General features: G+C 43.0%; 2 protein-coding genes across 3 annotated transcripts; both read right to left on the bottom strand.

Moving 5' to 3' along the window:
* Positions 1-1,403: 1,403 nt before the first annotated feature.
* zbtb38 (zinc finger and BTB domain containing 38) lies at positions 1,404-11,584 on the bottom strand. Of its 2 annotated transcripts, none has more exons than XM_084019836.1 (2): positions 10,946-11,584; positions 1,404-5,663 (listed from the first exon to the last, which is right to left on the bottom strand). In XM_084019836.1, exon 2 carries the CDS (start codon positions 5,661-5,663, stop codon positions 1,986-1,988), a length of 3,678 nt encoding a protein of 1,225 aa, XP_083875962.1. In that variant the 5' UTR covers positions 10,946-11,584; the 3' UTR covers positions 1,404-1,985. The 2 variants fall into 2 exon arrangements, with proteins under 2 accessions (XP_083875962.1, XP_083875961.1); XM_084019835.1 differs by lacking the exon at positions 10,946-11,584 and adding an exon at positions 8,184-9,044.
* Positions 11,585-12,439: 855 nt separating this feature from the next.
* fbxo36a (F-box protein 36a) lies at positions 12,440-13,895 on the bottom strand (the record flags this gene model as incomplete). The annotated part of the gene is made up of 4 exons (XM_084019837.1): positions 12,440-12,731; positions 12,895-13,067; positions 13,226-13,334; positions 13,800-13,895. The coding sequence occupies 4 exons, from the start codon at positions 13,893-13,895 to the stop codon at positions 12,582-12,584; spliced, it is 528 nt and encodes a 175-aa protein (XP_083875963.1). The 3' UTR covers positions 12,440-12,581.
* Positions 13,896-13,997: the final 102 nt, after the last annotated feature.

Here is a 13,997-nt window from a genome sequence, read left to right as displayed (position 1 = left end):
AATTACATCCTGTGATGTTTATCTCTTCAACAGTATATTACATTATATTTGAGATTTGTATTATATTGTATATACTAATATTTTACCCCTTATTGTACTGTGTTTAATGTTATTGTATCTCTATTGTTTTTTTTTTGTTGCACATTTTCTTCAAATGGCAACATAGTGTTATTTATAATGCTGCTATGACAATTTAATTTATCTTAATAAAGTCATATCTATCTATCTAGGTTGTGTTTTACCATGCTTTTAGCAGTGCAATTCATGGGAGAATGCATGGACATTCTGCAAAAAATATAAGACATTTTATCCAATTTGTTACATTTTATCCTGATTAAAATCCCATTCCTATCTTTAATTGGAATGAAAACATGACAGACGTCCTGCGTTCTCTTCCTCTCTTTCTAGGTGATGTTGGTTTTGGTTGGGTGATTCTCATCCTTGATAGGAGCAGGGAAAGGTCAGGCAGGTATGCATTTTGACTTTCATAATCAATGTATCATCTCCTGTTATCATGTAACACTGGTTCCCAACATCTGTGCATTGATAATATATTTTAAACGGCACATTGTCACGAAGTATCTGCTGTTTACCATCAACGTTTTGTGACATCAAGACTATTAACGTATAATATTTCACATCTTCCGCAGAGCAGAGTTTTCATTTAATGTAGTCATTAAGTTTTGGCCATATAATACATATCGTTCATTTTGAAATCTCTTATTTAATGAGACTGAGGATTTTCTGAAGTTTTTTAGAACACCTAAAAATAGAGTATATCAATATAGTGAGCAAGTGAGCCCTTTTCATTTGTACTTTGAAGTGAATGCAAGCATATTGTCCTCATATGCTTCTAGCTATGTTATGAATGGAAAGTAATGAATAGGTTGCTGTCGTCTTTTAAATAGTAATCATCCTTCACTAAATTAATGAAAAAACGGTGTGTCCTTGACATAATCAGTGTGTTGAGCAGTGGCTTTATACCTCAAACGTATGATGATGATCCCTCCGTTACATCACCAACCCAGTCTTAGAAAGAAGCAAGGAATTTAGAAACATCTGGAAATTGTGTCTTGAGGCCCAACTCAAGATGCAGTTTGTGTGGAAGAACAAGGGAATGGACTTCTCAGATGGGCTGCAGGTCCCTGAAGGACTAGGAGGAGCAGATAACCACCATGTGGCTTTATATTTAGGAAATAGTTTAAAGCCGACTATTTAAGACGTTCCACTTCACACTTTAAATGCCGTTTATGGTTTCTGTAACTGTTCCCTTACCATCAGTGGTCACTGAATACTGTGAATTGATAGTAAAGCATTGAGCACAGATCTCTAACTGGGCTAAAGGAGGACAGGATGCAACCTTTTAGAATATCAACAACATTTATTTAAGTCGTTTTATACATAGTAAACACACAAAAATTAGTAACTATATTATCAATGGTTCCATGTGTTAATTTGAAATAAGAATTATATGAGTGGTCCTTAGAATTTAATTATCAAAGTATTTAACCAACAGATTAGCATAATCTATCTATAAAGTGCAACTCGCCATGGACGGCTAACTGACCGTGGGATTCAGAAATGTGAGTTGTAAAAATTCATACCGCTATCCCTGGACACGTTAAAATGTGAAGATGTAACCATGCAAGGAAGCTTTTCGGTTTTCTTACACATCCTACACGTTGTGAAATTGCTTACGGTTATGTCACTGAGCCTGTCGTGTATGCAGACAATGGACAAAAAAACAGTCTGTAAGGTCCTATAGTATCCAAAAAATATCTTCTAAAAGGTGAAAAAACATCCATTTATTGAGTTTAGGAGGGGAGAAAACACACCCTGCACTGATGTTAAATCCTCATGTTTAGTGTTCAATTTCATCTTTTTAAAACATTTTATTGGGCTAAACTGTCAAGACATTTTTAACACATCTTGACCCTAAGCAGTGGCTTGAAGTTGAGTTTCATTCACTCTTCCTCTTTTGCGCATCATCCCCAACCCTCAAAGGGCTCCTCTTTGCACGTCCATTTTTCTGGCTTGTGTATAGATATGTGGGCTGCTTTCGTTTCAGATTCATTTTTCCGAAAGTGTTTACAGGACTTTTCGAGATCATTGAGACTGGTTGTTCTTGGCCCTGTCAAAATGTCCTCGTTGCTATCGTTGCCTCTGTCGCAGGCTTGCTTTTTTGTGACTAGCGGCATAGAATGTTGTGGGTTGATCCTTTTTTTTGCCATTTTATGTTTCACCTTTGGGGGCGTCAGTGAAAACGATGGGTCAGTGCAGGGCCATAGTGGACTTTTAATGTTGGAACATGAAATGTCTTGGTAGGTAGTCAGAGACGTAGAGTTAGTTGTACCTTCAATTTTAGGCTTAATTTTATCAATGGAATGAAGCTCTTCTTCTACCATTTCACTTTTTATGTCGGCACATCCTGGATTGTCATCATCCTCTGTTTTGATGATGTCTTGTTTATTATCGTCCCTCGGCTGTGCAGAGTATTGAGAATATGGCGTGAAGTTGTCAGAATTATATCCCTCCTCATTTGCCTCCTGGTGTTTTTTCTCATGGCTTCTCTTGGTGGCAAGGTAGAGGAAACGCTGGGGGCAGAAGGAGCAGCGATACTTCTTCTCTGGGTTGGGGCTCCGCGGCGTATTATCAAAGCAGGAGCCATTTTCCATACAGCGGTTGCAGACGTAATCGCCTCCGGCAGGTGCCTCGCCAGGTGGACCTTGTTTGCCGCATGTCCGGCAAAAACACGGGTGGGAACCGATAACATGAGCTCTCAGACCTGTCTCTGTGATAAAAGAGCTGTCACAGATGTCACAGTTGTAGGTGGTCCTTGGGCTGGAGTAACTGCTGAGACTACGTTTCGCCTCGCCACTTCCACCCGACACGCTCTCTTCTGTCAGCCAACTTTTATCAAGGTGGGCCTCGCCGGGAGCAGCTCTATCTACAGATGTTTCAGGATAACTGTGAAACAAAGCTTTCCCATGCTTGAACCTCATCTTCTTCCTTTTCTTTTTAGCTTTGTAAGAATAGTAGGGACGCCAAAGCATGTCAGCTGTGTCACAGTCATTAGGATCCTCGATTGTCTCTGACTGTGCAGCAGAAGCCTCTGCTCTCAGGCGGAGCCTGGGGCTCTCCGGGTTTTCCCGAGTCGGTGAGCCTTGACTTGGGCTCTCCTCCTCACTCCATTTCCTCATTCTCCTTTTCTTCCTGGGGAAGAGCTTTGATCCTTTGATTCGGCGACGGATGATTGCTTCATTGCCTATTTTCACTGTTATCTGACAGAGCGGCATGGCAGCACCATCCACAGATGGACCCGGGCATGCAGATTTGGCGATATATGTTTCGGTCTTCGCCCCTGCCCTTTTATTGCGTACCAGATTCTCGGTGCTCGACTGAAGTATCTCCTTGGTCATATCCTCAACTCTTTTTGCGGAGGCTGATAGCTCACCTAACTTTTTAACCGTGCTCAGAGAGTTGAGGAATGGCACATGATGACCGATGTGCTCTGGGTTACTCAGTAATGGAGGATGATCTTTGTAAGCCACTGTAGGAGACCCGGGCTGCAAAGAGAAGGTACCATCGTAGTCAGCGATGGGGGAATCTCTATCCTCAATCTCTGTTCGGTTGGCTCTCTGGATTTCCAAATCACTATTCAGACTTTGGTCAACTTCTTGGTCACACGCCTTGCCAAAGCTGATGCGAGGCATGACAGGTGCCACCATCTTCGTCGTCGCCATGAATGTCAAAGGGAAGGAAACCGTGTCGGCATGGCTGATCACAGTGTTTTCCTCAAATGGAGGGATGAGAGAGTTGCCCTCTGACGGGGCTTCGTCCCCTCTTTCGACGCCCTCTGAATACGTCTGGCTGTACGTCTTGTATTGCCTCTTTCTAAACTTCATAGGCAGCAGCCTGTAGAGTTTGATTGGATAAACACTGGCTTTCAGACCACCGTTGGCGGATTTCTTCTTAACAGCGAGGCTGGGATCGATGCCATGAAAAGACTTCTGATGGTTCTTTAAGATATAGTACGTCATGAATGTCTCCAGGCAGAAAATGCACTGATAGCGGCGTTCACCTGTGTGCCAGATTTCATGCTTCGTACGATACTCTGCCAAGGCAAACACTTTATTACAATAATGACAGGGATATGCCCGCTGCCAGGAATGTACATTCTCGTGCCGCTTGAGACTGGATATGGTGACGTAAACCCGTTTACACACACTGCAGTTGTATCTCCTCTGACCACCGCCTGGCCTTACTGCCCTCTCACGCTGTGGATGCTCTGATTGGTCCACTTGAAGGGGCTCTGAGGCGCAAGGGGCGGGGAGGTCAGCGCTAGGAAGCTGTGTCACGATGCTCTCCGCGTCCGGCGCGTCATCTGAATGGAGATCCCCCTCTTTGGTTGATACCTCAGTGGCATTCAGGTCCGGTGAACCTCTTCCAGCTTTGGGACAGCCCTGCTCGTGGTTGCGCAGTCGTTTGAGGTGTATGAACTTTCTGTGACAAAACTTGCAAAACAAATGACTGACAAAGCGCTTTTTATGCACCTCTGCGTGGATGGTGAGGAGAGCCTGATTTGTGAATATCTCTGGGCAGTGGTCACATCCATAGATTGAGATGCTGTCCTCAGTGTGAGGGGAAAGGGTCGGTGGACCTAAGTCCATTTGAACATTGTCAGCGGCTACAGGTAGCCTGGGGCCTATACTTTTTTCGGTTTCAGCCTCTGAAAAGAGTGGAGGTGGGGTCATGACTGGAACAGATGCTGTAGAAACACCATCAGCTGTTGATGTGGGGGTTATTGTATTTAGTTTTTGTGGTTCAGCCGGTGCTGGAAGTATGCTCCGACACAAAGCGCCCCTCAGCCTGTGCCGCTTTTTAAGTGGGCCTGCGTTCCTGTAAATGAGTTGCTTTGGCTGACATATTGCTGGCTTACAGACTTTCTTGTTGTCCCACTGACTGCTGTCTTGGCCTTCAGTAGATTTGCTCACTGCATATGAATGCTCTGAGAGGGTTTGGGTTGTCTCACTGTTCTGGCTGAGGCAGGAAGCTGTGGGGCAACTTGACGGGTGCTGTCTCACATCTGGCGACTGCCTCTCCTTATTGGTTTGAACCAGGGGGGTGAACAGATTGTTGCCAGGACACACTTCTGTGATAGAGAAGGCATTGGTGATGCGTGGCCCTCTGTCAATGTCGTCAGGCCTGGGAGCTTCCTTCTTTGCTTTTTCAGACGCCGGTGCTGTGCTGGAGTCTGTCGGTTTAACACATGCATCCTCCCTGTCTTGTTCTGCAAGCTTCTCTAAAAAAGGAATTCCGAGTCTTTTCCCAGCTGCCACGAGCCTCCCTGTGTCCTCTGCACCAGGCGACGTCACCTTCGAGCAGTAGATAAAGTTGAGGATACTGGCGAACACCTCCGATTTCAGGTCCATCAGCTCCAGCACTTGGCTTGAGCTCCATGTCTCAGCAGTCGTCAGAGCGTTCCTGAAGAACCCGCTGCAGGCCGCCAGGATGTTCTTGTGGGCCCGAAACTTGACATCCTCCACCACAATGGTAACATCGCAGAAGAGACCTTGTGAGCGCTGCTCATTGAGCTTGCAAAGCACATTGTGAGGGTGAGCACTGTCCATCAGGTTTTGAGTGCACGGGGACACCACAGTCATCTAAAAAAAAAGAGAGAAAAAAGAAATAATTACATCAGCTTATTACAAAATGGTCAATCTGACTGTTTTGATATTGTTACAAAACAGTAATCACCATGTGTGTACATTTTTTACTTGTACTATTTTTAGCTGTTCTAGTGTTTTAACACTAGATGGCAGTAATGTCCTGACAGATAGGCTCCAGCACCAAGCACCAACAATGGTGACTCTAGCAATCATAATCTCCATCCCATTTTTTGACAAATAAATTAATTTAAACCTCCCTTCCCTCACAAATATTTAAGACTATAGAATCACCAAAAGATAATTATTGTAAATTGTGGGTGCTTCCATGGAGCTGATCCAGGATTGTGCCACTACTATCTTAAGTCTCTTCTGTTCTTTGGATTTCTTTTTTTCTAGAATATTTGTTCTTATGGTTAAATTAGAGATTTTTATATCTATCATAGTAGGGAAGACCTCATTGATGGAATGCAGTAATAAAAATACATTTATTTTGATATTTCCGTAACTGCGAGCTGTAAACCATTTGTCAGTGCTAAGATGTGGGGCAATGATTGTTTTGAGTAATGGGATTATGTCTGTTGATACTGTTTACATGCCTTTGAGCAAGACCTCGGACTCCCAAATGCTGCAGTGGAGCTGCTTAGTGGCCTGCGTGTTGCACTAGGAAACACCCACGATGCAGCTACGTATTATCAAAATAACATGACTAAATACGAGTCCAAAATGTTGCTGCTGATCTAGAATGGCACTTTGAAGATTATGGTTCAAAAAGTCTTGGATATAGTGAGCAAATATATGATCTTAATTACTTCCTTTATGCGATTACGTTTTGTCTAATTCATTCAGTGTGCAACCACCACACAGCTCACAGACTTAGTTGTATTATTCTCAAGGCCCGGGGTTAATAGGAAAATGACATGCAGACAATTACACACTGATGACTCATATGCTCCCATCTTCAGCTGTCTGTCAGTCGTCAGCGGAGGCATCCTTCCACTTGTCCCACATACATTGTTGTCAACTCTAACGACTACGGGGAATGGCTAATTAGTGCCTCGTGAGGCAAATAGCAGCCGTTGATATAATGTATTGTAGCACAGAAGCACAACCATCACTGCTGTGATGTGAGGTGGTATCATTAGCATTCTTTGGCCTATTCAAAGTAGCTGACGTGCTAATATTATTACAGCACATAGTATCTCCAGTTATTACACAAGCCTCACAGATTTCTAATCAGACAGGGAATTGCCGTTTTTGACCATCGTCAGAGCAGCTTTCCATGTCAAGTTTGATTTTGATGGTAAATTAAATGAGCTGTCAGAGGAAGTTAAAGTTAAATTATGCCCACTTTGGAAAGCGGATGTCTCACCCAGCACATTGTTCCAACTCTAGCCTGTTCATAACACAGTCGGTGGGCTGTGAGTCTATACTGAGTCACATAGCATGTCTCACATACTAATAAGTAATGAATCATCACGCATGCATCAATATAACAGGCAGTTAAATGCCATATCTAATTTTGTTTCACGTTTACTCATTTTTGTCTTGGCCAGTACGCACCATTTGTAAATAAGTTGAAATCATATTATTTTAAAGGAAATACATATACAGAATTTTTTTGTTTACTCCAAAGGGGTTCAGGTAATTCACCAGTGATGTCATTTTCTATTTTTTTTGGGTTTTTTTCCAGTCATTTGTAATTTTTTGTTCATGCAACAAATACAATATGGCCGCCGTCCTTTAAAGCCTCTCAGACTGCTGGAAACACAACCAGCCTCCTGCCTTCTTTCTCAGACAGGCCTCCGTTGTCATGGCAACATGCTATGGCGCAGCACTTATTGGGATTCAGCGGGATGGCGAGTGACTATATAAGCCATCCGGGTAGTCGGTCTCTCTCTCCCACAAACAGTCTGCCCTCTCTGAGAACCTGCAGCACACGGCAGCCTACAGAGCAATCAAGGTTTGCCTTTGTCTCCGCTTGGATGTACTTTGTGTACGTCTGTTGATCTGTGTGTCTTTGTCTGCAGCAGATATGCTACCCGAAGGACTTTCTCATCTCACACCAGCAAGCGATGTGCCGTGGCTTTTGTACTAATTTCTCAGTTTGTGCCGTTTACAGAAACAGTTCCGTATTCTCCTTCACGGATGCTATTTTAGTTTACCTTTCTCATTTTCCACAATTTTCTACCAATAGTTGTGGTTTATTGTCACCACATCCTGAGCGGAAATTTTGAAATTGTCATCAGTGCTCATGATGTTGCCACACCCGACATTACTTTACCTTCAAAGCTCATGTCAATATTACATTTTAACATCTCAAACCAGTAAAATAAAATAAAAAAACCCCCACATACTAAACCACAAACCGTGAAATGACAGTATAGCACACAGGCACAGTCTTGTCAAACAAAGAGCGAAATGTCAAAGCAAAAGCTTTCACACATCTCTGCAAAGCGTACTTCCGCAAAGAAAAAAAAACAGGTTACGAATTGAGGGAAACCATGCAAAACATACCTTAGTAAATCAGAGAGAATGATGCAGGGCGAACAGGAACTGTGTCATGTAGTATCTCTTTTCTACAGCCCTCAATATACCAAACTATACATGAAAAGTGAGAGCAAGGCGAAAGTAGTTTTTTTTTTCTGTGATGGTCGCTGAACAGTGGTGTTGTCAGAAGCAGAGCCTTTTCTGACGTCTTTCTTCCTCTCCCTCCCTCTCTGTGTGCAGATGACTCCAGCTCCAACGTCCTTTGCCTCTATCCATGCATCCCAGGTCCTGGGCTAGATCTGCCCTGCCCTCCTCTGTCTGTGCTACTACAGCTACAGGAATAACTCACAGTTTATACAGCATGTAGCTAAGCCGGAGTATGGAGGTCTGTCTTTGTGCTAGCCGGGCAACTGAAGCGTTCGTTCTGGAGCCACTGAGCAGGAAGCGGCAACTTTTATTAAGCATGGCAGAGGGCTGTAGGGAGAGCGGAGGGATGCTGGGTGCTACATCATCACACACCAGCTCTGTGCTCGATGCTCGACGCAGCCGGAGAAAACGCTGAGCTGCATTGCTGAAAGCAGCGGAGAGTGTGGGTTACTCTGCTGTGCAACACATGCCGTATTAAATCTGCACAGCACCACACCAGCTAGATCCCGATGCATCGATGTTGACCAAAAGGGGGGAAAAAAAATGCATTTTGCATGAAACAAGACTCTGCAGCCCATAAAAACAACGTGCACGTTGAATGCACAACGCTGCACCATCTGTCGTGCACACATGCTTGTGGACGCATACTCTGTCTGTGCAGCAGTATATAACATCAAAGCCCTTCGTCTGTGCTTACGCAGTCACTGTGGTTAGGTAATGCACAAGCGGAAAGAAGATGGCAGTGACTACTGTCCTACCGTGTGTCAAGGCAGTCACAGGACAGATGTTCATCTATGCTTTTGCTCACAATGCAAAGTAAACAGCGAGGCTGAGCGGAAACGGAGAGTCCTGCTATCAGCAGGGGCTCTTGATACACCTATATAGACGCTGCTGATTGATGCAAAAGCAGCAGATGCGTCAGCACTGCAGACGAGGGGGAGGGGAGGAAGCTGAACCCAACGTGGCACTGTGAGCCTCTCGCTAGCCTCTGAGGACGGAAGCAGCTCTTTAATTTACACAACTGACTGTAGTCATATGACCATGTCGTGCTTCTCCTCGTGCTAGCCGAGACTCTCCTAAAACCAGTTTGAAAGCCATTTAATTTTATGTACAGGTGACTTCAAAAGATGAAGTGGCAGGTGCCATATCACTAAGCACACCCTCACTCATCGCCCTAAAGGAAGAAATTATGACATTCATACAGTATTTATGCTTTAGTCAATTAAATAACACCCAATCATCACCTCACATTGTAGCTGCTATATTGTCCTGGTCGCTTTTCTGTATTTGATCCCATTATGTTGGCTTCATGAATACAGAATTAACTACAAGCTCAGTCTTCTATGTTTGATGCTGACCTGCTTCCTTGATGACCCTTACATAAGCCTGGAGAGCAGCCAGTGTACACACAGGGCCGGGTTGGTGTGACAACCAAAACCAAAAAAAAAAAAAGGAGATAGCAGTCCAAGTGAGGAGGCATGAAGTGCATCAGTGCACACTCCTTAACTGGAGCTATAAAATCAAAATTTGGGAAATGAAGGGGGAGCCTGTCTAGAGTTGAATGGGGAAGAGGATGCAGCGACAACCACAGCTGACTGTGATTTGCAGAGACTGCTGTCAGTCAAAATCTACCATGTCGAGTTAATAGAACTCTAGTTCTTAAATTCACAGTTTTGTTGTCTGCAGTATTTTGGTCACAATTTTGATTGACAATATATGCTGAAAAAAATACAGAAAATCAATTTCAAAATCCTTCTTTTTTCTACCTGGAAAACAAAATATGATGCGTGCTTGAATCCAGCCAATTTCAACCAATAATATCATGACATCCGTCTGTCCATCCACGAATCTGCAACTTTGGCTCTGCACCGAGCCAGAGAATGGCATAAGCTAAACTTTTCAACGATCAAATCAATCCTCCCAAGGTCGTGTCCCGTCTGCCTATCCTGTTTCATCCTGAAATACGTCACGGTACGGAAACTAGATACTCGTGAAATGCCGTTGCAGCTTGACTTTAAAGAGCACATAAAGAAGTTGCTTCTTTGCATCATTTGTTTGTATGTCCTCAGTGACTTCAATTACACACTGAATTCCGGTTTTGATGGCAGGCAGACTATTAATTCTAAACCTTTGGTTCTTTGTGCATCCAGCCCACCTTTAGTCTACTTTATTTCTACTAACATAAAATAACCACTCATTTTAATAATTTGATCTCTTTAATCTAGGAACCATTATTTATGTCAATTGAATAATTGGGAAACTATTCCTTTTATAATTTCGCATTCAAAGTAGATCTCAAACTAAATTGGAATACGGTAAATATGACAAATAATTCGCTGCCCTTACTTAAAGCGGTTGCTACTCTGCATATTGGAGCATATATACATACACCACCCACACTTGCCATCACAGCCAGTATGTGTTCAAAACCACAGCATAAAATATACAGGCCTCTGATACTCAGTAAACTCAGCTGCAGCCTGCGGAGACAGCGATTAGCGAGAAGGCGCGGACGGCCCTACAAGGCTGAGTAGGCCTCATCCTCATTCCCAAAGCATTCACACTCAGCATAGACAGACACTCATCCCTGGTAACACTTCATGTTACCAGCGTAACCCACACTCACGCGTTGAGTTGCCTACCAAAAATGTCTGTGCTGAAGGTCTTGCTGGGCCTGTCTCTGCCTCTGTGGAAGTCTCTCTGGTGTTTGTTAAGAAGGAGGAATGGACAGTGACTACCCAGCTCCCCCGTTCTCCCTTTTGGCCTAGATTAGGCCTTTCACCATCTTCCCTCCTCACTGCTGTCTGGAAGTTGCCTTTGGACTATGGATCTGCCAGAGGTTCCCTGTTCCTGCTGTGTATTAGTTGTCTTCCGGACTGGAGGTTGCTGCCACTGCTGCGTCACTCCCGCTGCATCACTGACCCATAAAGAGGAGCTGTGAAGGAGGGGTGGTGTGGTGAATGTGTGGAGGCAAGGGATAAGCATGAAACAACCAGCTCCGCTTCCCCCTGCTCCAGCAAACAAATGGATGAGGCTTCCGCTCTGCCTTGGTTTAGGGCCTAGTTTCTGCTGTGGTATTCAGGAAGTGGGTCTGGGAGACAGATCCTTTATTGTTATGTAATAACTATTTTTCCTCCTAGACCAGACTGAGAAGGCGGTATCCAGTGTTCAGTGGCTAATAATAGGCCATAGTAGCTAGCAGTCAAGGCTGTATGTGGTTATGTCAGATCATTCCAACACCCAGCTATCATATGGATGGAGGAATATTTTATATCGAGGAGAGTTTTAACATTAATGGAAAAATAGCATGCTGGACACATTCTTTTCGTCCCTTAACACAGGATAATGGAATGAAGGCCTTCTTTGTCATCCCTTGACAAAAAAACGCAATGACAGTATTTTAGTATGGAGCTAACATGTATTGTACCATATCTGATCCATTAAGGTACCTGTTAGAAACAAACAAAAAAAAAACAGTGCATACCTGTCTTACGTTACTGTAGCTTGCTTGTACAGGTTTCAGGTGAGGTAGGACCGGTGTGGCAGATGACTCTACAGACGTATTTGTACAAGGTTCCAATCCAGAGAAAGTGTGTTGTGGTCTTTAGGCCTTTGGATATGGTAACCAGAATTACAGCACTTGTTTTGCACACGTTACCCAAGGGTTTATTTTGCTTGATCCTCCTCCCATCATCTCACTCTACTTTTATTTGCCATATTGCTCCATCTGCTGGCTGCACGAGTTAACACAGCACAGAGACGAATACGCAGACCCAAGTTAGCTTTAAGCAGGGACAGCATTGAGTGATGAGGCCCTTCAGCGGAGGACGCAGGAACTCTGTTCTAACAGGAAGTATATGTTGAAATTGACCATTAACCTTTATATGATGTCAACAGGACTCCAGCTGCTGAAATATTCTTTTTTTGTAAGAAGCCTTTTTAGATCATGTTTTACCAGTTTCATTGAGGAAACATAATGAGACACAGCTTTATTACACAGGATGCTACTTTTAATTTGCCAGTAATATTACATAAAAAAGACATAAAAAATACTGATTTGCTTTTCAGAATGTCTCGCACTTTAAAACATATTCAACATGCATTTTGTGTAGATCACACATTTCAACACTAAATGTCAAACGTAAGAAAACTAAACCTTACTGAAAACACTTTGCTCTTTTTTTTCACAAAGTACAATATCAATGCTGACACAGATACATCCACTGTGATAACATTCGTATTGCAGTTGTTTCGGAGCAGTAAAACTGTTCAGTCACTTCACTGCTGCTCCGTCATGCCACTGTTGTGGAAAAATGTGAAAAACATCTTCTTCCAGCCCATGGCATTTGCCAGGCTCTCCATGTCACTGGTAAACGCAGCACAGTGAATCCTCACTGTCTGCTCCCAAAACTTCTCAGAGTCGCAGAGCTGGAAAAGTCCCATCAGAGCAAAAGATAACTCAGCACGATGCAGATTTACAGGTGTGGTTATCTGTGTGCAAATATACACAAGCAAAAATGCATGTGCTGAAGAGAGCACAAAGAAAAGAAAACGGTAGTAGACACTACTTAGCATTTTAAGAGGCTCTCACCTTTCTGAATCTCTGTGAAACCTGTGCCAGCTGTGTTGTGTATTTCAGCTCTAGACAGGCCAGGATTTGGAGCAATATGTCATCAGGTAAGCGCTCCAGGTAATCAAACTTTCCCTGACAAAGTGATCTTGCGTATTCCAGGATCCTCTGCCCAAAAACATCACCAACTTGTTCTACAGATGAGGGGGGGGAAGCACAGTCTAGGCATCAAGTGATAGATTTCCATTAACGAACACTGAGCTCAAAGTGCTGTAACACTCAAAGAAATGGTGAAAAAGATGTTCAGTGTAACTTGGCAGTGATTAGCTTTCTATTCTGATTAAGAACCCACGCTGTAACATTTTCTGATGCAGGAAATCGTGATGGGATGTCTTCAGCTCTTTGGGTGCAGCTCCCCGGCTTTCAAGTCGCAGAGAAATCTTCCACGATCTCCATATTACCTAAAGTTAGAGAGACATAAACAGTGAGGGCAGAACGAAGACGTTATGACTAAACTTAACTCCAGGAAAACCTTATGTTGCACATGAATCCAAAATACAATTAAGTATAATATATGAAATAAAGCATCTGAGGCACGATAACCTGCTGCAGTTTTTATTTTACATTGATTGATTTAAGTGGTAACTGTCATTTTGCCATCAACTCAATGTCTACCTTAACACTAAATTCAACATTAGATGTCAAATGGTACTGGATGGTACAGGGATCTTTGTTCAACATGCCAGAAAGTAGTCGACATTGTATTAAATATTAGCCCAGCAAGCTATTATTTAAAGCTAGCTAGCTTACTAGCCTTGTAGATGAAGATCAAGCTAATATCGGTTATTACATTTGGTTTTAGCAACTCAAAGTCATTGTTTGAGTTGTTGTTTTTTCATCAATAGAAACTCGTGCAAATACTCAACCTCGTTTTTGGTAATAAGAAGTTGAAAAAAATCTTTTAGAGGTGGTGGACCCTGGCCACTAATTTGAAATAGATGCTCCCCGAGCAAAGACGCCATTTTGGACGCAGACTTATAACCATGACAACTAAAAAGCAAATAAAATAACATAGTTTCTTCAACGGCTAAGAAAACAATTTATATGTGTTATGTAACAAATAT

This window comes from Eutrigla gurnardus (assembly GCF_963514095.1).
Source record: "Eutrigla gurnardus genome assembly, chromosome: 10".
Classification (NCBI taxonomy): Eukaryota; Metazoa; Chordata; class Actinopteri; order Perciformes; family Triglidae; genus Eutrigla; species Eutrigla gurnardus.
This window is presented reverse-complemented; position numbering and strand designations above follow the sequence as displayed.

Coding starts and splice junctions, on each gene's coding strand:
- zbtb38 (XM_084019836.1), bottom strand. CDS start 5,663: ATGACTGTGGTGTCCCCGTGCACTCAAAACCTGATGGACAGTGCTCAC.